The sequence below is a fragment of the Solea solea genome, chromosome 4, assembly GCF_958295425.1.
Source record: "Solea solea chromosome 4, fSolSol10.1, whole genome shotgun sequence".
Lineage (NCBI taxonomy): Eukaryota > Metazoa > Chordata > Actinopteri > Pleuronectiformes > Soleidae > Solea > Solea solea.
Window position 1 is genome coordinate 24,954,476 of NC_081137.1, and position 9,194 is coordinate 24,963,669.

At 42.0% G+C, this 9,194-nt stretch overlaps 1 protein-coding gene across 1 annotated transcript; it reads left to right on the plus strand.

Moving 5' to 3' along the window:
- The first annotated feature begins 2,030 nt into the window (after positions 1–2,030).
- On the plus strand, positions 2,031–9,176 carry dlat (dihydrolipoamide S-acetyltransferase (E2 component of pyruvate dehydrogenase complex)). Its single transcript, XM_058627446.1, has 14 exons — positions 2,031–2,458; positions 3,684–3,785; positions 3,860–3,984; positions 4,608–4,755; positions 5,066–5,192; positions 5,378–5,565; positions 5,701–5,842; positions 5,935–6,002; positions 6,279–6,389; positions 6,627–6,734; positions 6,804–6,922; positions 7,714–7,876; positions 8,088–8,224; positions 8,320–9,176. Exons 1-14 carry the CDS (start codon positions 2,201–2,203, stop codon positions 8,447–8,449), a joined length of 1,926 nt encoding a protein of 641 aa, XP_058483429.1. The 5' UTR covers positions 2,031–2,200; the 3' UTR covers positions 8,450–9,176.
- The last annotated feature ends 18 nt before the right edge of the window (positions 9,177–9,194 follow it).

Sequence of the window (9,194 nt, forward strand, 5' to 3'; positions counted from 1 at the left end):
CAGTTATTATGCGCTTTGCTGTGCTCGTACACAGCTGTGACATCACTCTGGGAAATAAGATTTTGCTGGTCTTTTTATGGCCTTTAGGAAGGTTTTACAAATATGAAACTCCAGGAATTGAAATATAGAATATAAAGATCTATAGAAGTCTTTGTCCATGTCTCGAGGTGTCCTGTGGACACTTTTTCTATTGTGCTCAATGGGTATTTGTTGTTGTAGTACCACGAGTGGCCACTGGGGAATTGTCTTCAAGTTAGAGGGGGCGGAGCTACATCCAGTTCTTATAATACATTCATGGGTGACTTGAGAGTACTCGAAAGCTATGTATCCCAGAATGCATTTCGAATATAGCGGCAGAGAAAACAAATATAAACCTTAAATAAGTATTTTTCTCTGTCCCGGAACTCAGTTTTAAGACCTTTTGATGAGAAAAATTAGTCACTTAGAATTAAAAAATGTGATTAGTGTATTATGATATGACGTATTTACAGTTAAGCAGCGACCGCCCCCCCCCCATTCAAACAGTAGAACAAGGAAGTAGCTGCTCTTCGTGCTTGTGTACTCCTATGTACTCCAGTCCAGTACATACTTGCCAAGTACGGGAGTACACAAGTATGATTCTTCAATTGAGACAGCAGCGTACTTCCTTATTCTACTGTTTGAATGCACTTAAGCCTTATTACCGCCACCTACAGAGTGTTGATAAATGAACATGTAAAATACTTTTAATAAATGTGTATTTACTATTATTGTCACATTTTAAATGTTAACATAACTCATTTTTATGTTTTTATTAAAATATACAGTACCATATATGGAAAACATATATTACAGCAGTGTAGAGAAGTGTATATATGTATATACACACATTTATATGTGTATGTGTGTATACATATACAATGACAGTGCACCAGTACAACTTTAATATCAAGTTAAAATAAATAAAACATTAATAATATACAAAACTTTTACAACTAAATAACGTGTCAACATCAAATCTATCGAGCACCAAGTATCTAAAGACAGAGATGAGCTAACGCTGCCCTCTGCTGGACACCGTGGGTATGGAGCGTCCACAGAGGAAGAGCTGGTCACCTCCGACAACGTCGCTGTTAAACTATAAATACGTCATATCTTAATACACAAACCACATCTTTGGATTCTAAATGACTGATTTCTCGCCTCAAAGTATCTTAATATTGCGTTCCGGGACACAGAAAAATGTTTATTTCAAGTTTATAATTGTTTTCTCTGCTATGTTTCGGCGAAATGCATTCTGGGATGCATGGCTTTCCCATGTACGCTCAAGTCATCACGCGGGTCGTTTCTCAATATGCAGACTTCTCGCTAACACGCGCTGCTCGCGTACTTTACACAAGTACGCGAGTACGCGAGAACAGAGAAGGTTCTCTGTACTCGCGTACTTTACACAAGTACGGGAGTACAGAGAAGGTTCTCTGTCAGAGGAAGTACAGCTCTGTCCACATCAGTGTCGTGTGCTCTACTGCCGCGCTGTGGACGCTTATGTAACTGCAGTAAAATATTAAATTTCCTTCTTTTACCTTCTTTTAATTATAAAAGATCGAGATTTTGATCAATCTCTTACTGATAGTGTTTTCACACTAACATAAATTTAGCAATAAAATGAAGCAAAACGTAAATAAAGAACATCATTCAACAAAAACTGAAGGAGAGGTGGAATAAAACACTGGGAGGAGGAGCGAAAAGGAAAGTGGGAGAGGTTCTGTACACGGGAAGAAGCAGGAACGATATCAAGATTAAACACAAAGAGACATTAAAATAGAGTTTGCTTATAAATACACGTTACAAAAGAATGTGTGTATGTATGTGTAAGTACTTTTATGATTTATTTATTTTGCAGGTGCGATACATTACGTCCACATTATTCATCCACACTCCACACCACATGGTGGCGGTAACGCACCAAGTCGTTTTCCCGCCAACCGCCATAAAAACCTCGAAGAAGAAAAAGTAGTGCCCACAGTTTACGACACTGCTGTGTGCGGTGCGGCAGGAAGGGGCGGAGTGCCGTAAGTCGCAGTGTTTTGGGCAGGAGGAGGTCATTAGAAAGTGAGGCGGAAGAACGTCAGGTTTTCGGGGACACACAGACTGTCAGTGCCGGCGTAGTTTAACATTCATTATTTAACACCCGTGTGTAGCTTGTTAAACCGCTGCTCAAATGCTACGACTTATTCTGCGGCTCAGGCCGTCCTCCGGGCTGCCGTGTCCCCGTGCCCTCCCCACCGGGCCTGCTGCACTCGGCTCCCGGTCACTGCCCGGTACCGGCTGCGTGAGGCGGCTTCACCGTGGAGCAGCGACCCGGTCGTCGGGATGTCTGAGCTCCAGCCTCCCTCACAGAGCGACTGTGCTGTGGCGTCCGCAGCTGGTGGGCGGCTGTCAGGCGCAGCGCTTCTACAGTCTTCCGCCGCATCAGAAGGTAACGTTAGCCGAGCCGAGCACAGACCGGACCGTACCGGGCCGTTACCGGGCCGTTACCGCACCACCGGGCCGTTACCGGACCACCGGGCCGTTACCGGACCACCGGGCCGTACACTATAGTTGCTATAGCACCGACGTTCACGGCTATAACTAGCATGACCACTCGGGCTAGCACCGTAACGGTTAAATGTGTTTTTCGAACAGTATTATCGGTTTCTGTGGGATCAGAACCTCGAGTATCAACTGATATCGATGCCTGACGTACTGACGGAGTTGTGTTTAACGACCAAACAACATTAGATCATGTAAATGAAGCATGTACGTCACATTTAATGCTGCATTATTTGTTATGATAACGTTATTGTTACTGTTTTAAACAGTATTGAACCGATACTGACACAGAGAAGCATGTCGGCTCATTCTGAGCTGGCATTTGTCTGTTGGACTTCATTTAAAGTTCTTTAAACGTAATAATTAAAGTACTAAACAGAGTAAAACAAGGCATTAAAACATCTGCCATGGTTAGGGGAGAGATGCACAATATTTTACTCTCTGTTGATGTCCAATATGCTGGTATATCGGAAGTGCTTGGACCAATGACCAATGATAAGATGCTGATATATGTACACGTGTTTCTGCAGAGGTCATTTAGTTTTTTCTGTAGTAAAATTAACATTTTGTCGAGTAGAAGTTGATATAAATCTACTTAGTTGAGCAAAATAAATAAATAATTGCCAGCACAGAAGTCAAGGAGGTAGCAGAGTATTTATCCGACTGTCGTAGTCATTGGTCATATCAGCAGATCATGGTGTGTGTGATATCGTGCTGATAATATCGTGCATCTTTAACTCTTTTCCCACCTAATGATGAGTGGGCGACACTCAACGAGACAAATATACAATTTATTTAAAGTATTTTTTAGTCCAGTGTGAAACAAGATAGTAAAGTAAAATATTATAATAAATACATCAATTAAACACAATCAAACTTCAGTAAAGATTCTGTGATGTCTAATGTGGATCTGTTTAAATTCTGCTCGTACTTTATCTTCATTATATGCTGCATATCAACCTAAAGTAGGTCAAATGAAGACATGCAGTTGTATGTGGGTCATTCTTCTGTGATGGAGATGTTTCATTCATAAATGAATGAAACATCTTTATTTATGTGTGGTCACTGGTCAGTTACCTTCTCATGATGAACTCTTTGACCTGGTTGTTCAGGTGGAGCTTCCCGCGCTGTCGCCCACCATGCAGATGGGAACGATTGCTCGCTGGGAGAAGAAGGAGGGAGATAGAATCGGTGAGGGCGACCTCATTGCCGAGGTAAGAGCTTCTGTTTGTGCATCTGTTTCTCCACATTATTACGGAACCTCTCTCTAACGTGTTTGTCTCTGTAGGTGGAGACTGACAAGGCCACTGTGGGCTTTGAGATACTGGAGGAGTGTTACCTGGCTAAGATCCTGGTCGCTGAAGGAACCAGAGATGTCAGCGTTGGGGCCGTGATCTGCATCACAGTGGACGAGTAAGTGTCTCTTTGTGGACGGTTTCAAATAAACCGGACAAACGATGTGTAAAAAATGCTACAGATCGACTGGACATTTGTACGTTTATACTCTTACGATTTCAAAATGAATACAGTCTGACCTGAGCTGATTGATTCAAGCGAAGTTTTAATCTCTTTGTTTTTTAAGCCACTTCTCTGTCACATTCTTTAATACTTTGTTGTAGTGTCACAACGTTTATTAAATCCAAATTTTTATTCATGTATTTGTACGGATGATGGTAGATTTGGACCACTGTGTTATCTCATCACAGTCTAAAGATGGTCATAGAGGTTAATGAGATCCGCACCCTGTGAAAAGGATTTCTCCTTCACTCATTGTTTTACCACTTGAGGACGATGAATTGTGACATTGTTGTCTTAGCGTTCACTGCTCATTCACTTTGTTTAACTATGAGCTGTCAGCTGACCAAACGTTTGAAGATAAAGTTGCTGAATCCAGATCACAACTCTGCCCCCACAGGCTAAATTTTCACAACATTTAATACCAATATAACGGTTAGAGATGTTTGTGAGTTCAAACAAACTGGAAACTGAGTTGTATTGTGTGATGTCTGTGTGTGTGTGTGTGATTTTGTCCTCAGCCCTGAACTCATCGCAGCCTTTAAGGACGTAACGTTGGATTCCCTCAAAGCAGCAGGTGGCGCTCCTTCACCCGCTGCCTCCGCTCCTCCATCTGCTGCTGCTGCTGCTCCTGCAGCTCCCGGCAGCTCTTACCCCACACACTTAAAGGTAGTGTTAGAATCTGACATGAACAGTCAGTCTCCTGTAGTAGATTATGTTACTGTTTTTTCTCTCTTGATGATTGACCTGCTGGTTCAGACTGTTACATGTACAGAACATTATCAGCTGAAGGCCCCAGATTTCACCAGTATTGTCTGATTATAAACAGTTAGATGAAAATCTTCTGATTAGCTTCCTGTGCGTGCAGTAAAACTGCTCACATGCTGTCAGGATGTTTGTGCTTTAGAATTTGAAATATCCTGTAATGTCTATACTTTACTGTTACAGTATATAACACAGGTTATTGTGTGTGTTTCAGATCACTCTGCCCGCGCTCTCTCCCACTATGACGATGGGAACAGTGCAGCGCTGGGAGAAGAAGCTCGGAGAGAAGCTGAGTGAAGGCGATCTGTTGGCTGAGATCGAGACTGACAAGGCAACCATCGGTAAATCCAAACACTGCACTCTGAAAACATGTACCTTATGTACTGAAGAGGTTTTTACAGGTTTATCGTGGATTTGTAATGATGTTGTACACAGACCTCGACTGAAATAGAAAAAATTTTTTACAAATGTCTTCCGTCCTGATTTAGAAGATCACAGCAGAATCTTTTTCTACGTCTGTGTTTAGGCTTTGAGGTGCAGGAGGAGGGATATTTGGCCAAAATCATGGTTCCGGAGGGAACTCGAGATGTTCCACTGGGAACACCGCTCTGCATCATTGTAGAAAAAGAAAGTGACATTGCTGCCTTCAAGGATTACGTAGAAACTGGGGTGGCAGAGGTTTCCACACCTCCTCCAGCTCCTGCTCCAGCACCCGTAAGAAAAGTCAAGTGTTTTCATTCTTCAAGTTCATCTTCTACATCTGTACTTCAGGCTTTAGTCCATCCATCCATCCACAGGGCTGCTGGTGCCTTGCTCGTATATTTATGCATTTATGTTGTGTTTTTGTAGCCTGCAGCTCCTGCAGCTGCAGCTCCCAGTCTTGCTCCTGCAGCTGATGCCCCTGCAGGAACCAGGAAAGGACGCATGTTCGTCAGCCCACTCGCCAAGAAACTGGCTTCTGAGAAAGGAATTGACCTGGCTCAGGTCAGCGGTAAGTGATTGAGATGTTATTTGGTATTTGGAGTTTTTACTATGTGCACATTTTAAATATGAAGTGATGGAGTTGTTTTGTGTTGTTTTCAGGTTCTGGTCCTGATGGACGAGTCACCAGGAAAGACATTGAAAGCTTTGTGCCACCAAAGGCTGCACCTGTAAGTGAAGCTCTTACTGTTTTTACATGCACATTTAATCCTTAATGTTCTTTAATACTAGTCATGAAGCCATGTATTGTTTGCTCTCCTCGTTTATTATAGGACATTTAATTTTGGAAGTTACAGAAACATGTAAACAGCACACTAAAGATTTAAAAATGTTATAAAAAAAAAAGTGTCTGAAACGGTGTCAGTGTCTTTGTGTTGCACTGTTTGAGCCTGGAGGAGTCAGTTATGTTATGATGCAGTTAGATTTTAACTTATTTCCATATTCAGGCTGTAGCTCCTGCTGCTGCTGCTGCTGCTGCTGCACCTGCACCTGCAGCGCCAGCTGCTGCTGCTGTCACTGGGACCTTCACAGACATCCCCATCAGCAACATCCGCAAGGTGAGAGCAGACGGACTCATGTCCAGTCACAGCACAGACGATGCCTCGCTCCTTCTGTTAAACCTGTCCATATTAACACAGTAAATATGTATCTGTATATAGGGAAATAAAGCCAAATTACAAAGTTAACTTTTCACTATGTTGAGTCTGATATCTGCTACATAAGTAAAGTACCTGGTGTCATGTTGTAAAAGGATTCTGTCTGTCTGTCTGTGTGTGTGTGTGTGTGTCGTGCAGGTCATCGCTCAGAGGCTGATTCAGTCCAAACAAACAATTCCTCACTATTATCTGTCTGTAGACGTCAACATGGACCAAGTCCTCGAGCTCCGGAAAGAGCTCAACGCTGTAAGTCTGTAACTAAAATTTATCTTTAAACATTTACAGTCTCATTAAAATCGTGACTCTTCTGTGCAGGAAGTCAAAGCCCAGAATATCAAACTGAGTGTGAACGACTTCATCATCAAAGCCAGCGCTCTAGCCTGCCTCAAAGTCCCAGAATGCAACTCGTCCTGGATGGACACGGTGATCCGTCAGTGAGTCCACACATGGAAACAATCACGAAAAACAATCATGTTAAAAAAATCACGTAAAAACAATCACATAAAACAATCATGTAAAAACAATCACGTAAAAAAATGCCGCAAAAACAATCACGAAAAACAATGACGTTAAAAAAATCACATAAAAACAATCATGTAAAAATAATCGCGTGAAAACAATCACGAAAAACAATAATGTAAAAAAAATCACATAAAAACAATCATGTAAAAACAATCATGTAAAAACAATCACGAAAAACAATCATGTTAAAAAAATCACATAAAAACAATCATGTAAAAACAATCGCGTGAAAACAATCACGGAAAACAATCACGAAAAACAATCACGTAAAAACAATAATGTAAAAAAAAGTCGCAAAATCAATCACGAAAAACAATGATAACAAAATCACGTAAAAACAATAATGTAAAAACAATCAATAGTAAAAGTGTTTGTGTATTTAATCTAAATCTTCTGTGCAGTTTGCTTTTGTCACATCTGAAATCTTAAGACTTTATGATGTAACTGGACTTGATTTGAACATATTCTATATTGTAGGGCAGGTGTAATATTCATCTTTCTTATTCTTTCACGTATATTCTGGGAGTTACGTTGTGTATATTGTGCTGTTTGATTAAATCTTTTCATCTTTTAAAGAATATTAGTTTGTGGTTTCTCTGTAAAACTGTAGCCACAGTGTTGGACCCCTAGAGGGCGCTGTGAGTTCTCTGTCACTGAGGTCATGTTTGGTGTTCTCTGACAGAGGCTGATGTAATGTTTGCAGGAACCACGTGGTGGACGTGAGTGTTGCAGTGAGCACAGTCAACGGTCTGATCACACCCATCGTGTTTAACGCTCACACCAAAGGTCTGGCCTCCATCTGCTCTGACGTGTCTGCGCTCGCTGCCAAAGCAAGAGACGGAAAACTGCAGCCGCACGAGTTCCAGGTCACAAACACCTTCTGTCCAGGACTCTTCATGTGTTCATGTGTTCATGTGTTAGTGAAGAATTCAGTCACTCCTGCAAGAACAATATGAGCCATTTGATGGAGACAAAGTAGAATGTAGTATATGTGTGTATAAAATATCATGGAATTCCCCTTTTCAAAGGTTTTTAATAGTGTGATTGTGACTGTGTTACGTTACCGTTTGTTCACAGGGAGGAACGTTCACGATCTCTAACCTGGGAATGTTTGGCATCAAGAACTTCTCAGCGATCATCAACCCTCCTCAGGCGTGTATCCTCGCCGTCGGAGGCTCAGAGAAACGACTGATGCCTGCTGACAACGACAAAGGGTCAGTGTGACGCTCATTCTTTACCAAACTGCATGTATGACGTTCAAATGTGAACCATGTGTGTGAACATGTGTGTGTGTGTTTGTGTTTGCCAGGTTTGATGTCGCCAGCATGATGTCGGTGACTCTGAGCTGTGACCACCGCGTGGTCGACGGAGCCGTCGGCGCTCAGTGGCTCGCTGAGTTCCGCAAGTTCCTGGAGAAACCTGTGACTATGCTGTTGTGATCAGACTGTAGTCATTAAAGTTGGCCTGCCGCTCATGTGACCTGAGTGGTCTAAACCAGTGTGGATCCTCCTGTGATTGGTCAGCCTGACACCAGGCCACTCCCACTTGCCCGGAAGAGGAGGAGACAGAACGCACTCCGTTTACCCTGTCTCTGTCCTCTTCTTCCCTCGCTCTCTCACTCGTATTCTATTTATTGACGCCCAATCTAACAAAAGACACAAGAATTAAGTGTAATAAGACATAATTATGGCCATGTGTCACTAAAGGGAAGTGTTACATTACCCAACTTTGTGTGTGTGTGTGTGTGTGTGTTGTGTGACTATGATAAAGATGAGGGAGGAGCAGCTGTTCTCTGGCTTCAGTTTTGTGGCTGTGGTTTTTGTCTGGAAACGGACAAGAGGGGCGGAGCTAAATGTACGTTTATAAGAGTCCAGACAGACACACACACACACACACACACACACACATATATATAAACATGTATATGGTGGTTGAGCAGTTAACTCTGTTAAAGCCTCACTACGTAGATCATATGTGTACAGAACTAAATGACAACAAACAAGAAACTTAACACTTTTGCCATTTCTGTGTCTTCAGGTAGAAAAACGTGTTCTTTTCTGTTTTCTGAGTCAAACACTTTCTCTGTCACAGCTGAAACGCACAAAGCTGCTGCTGCTGCTGCTGGATATGATTTGTTATTTGAATAAATTGGTAAAGTTAACTTCACTTTTTCACATGGAGACT

Coding starts and splice junctions, on each gene's coding strand:
- dlat (XM_058627446.1), top strand. CDS start 2,201: ATGCTACGACTTATTCTGCGGCTCAGGCCGTCCTCCGGGCTGCCGTGT. Junction 5,843..5,934: donor TGACCTGGCTCAGGTCAGCG/GTAAGTGATTGA, acceptor TGTTGTTTTCAG/GTTCTGGTCCTGATGGACGA. Junction 6,390..6,626: donor CCATCAGCAACATCCGCAAG/GTGAGAGCAGAC, acceptor TGTGTCGTGCAG/GTCATCGCTCAGAGGCTGAT.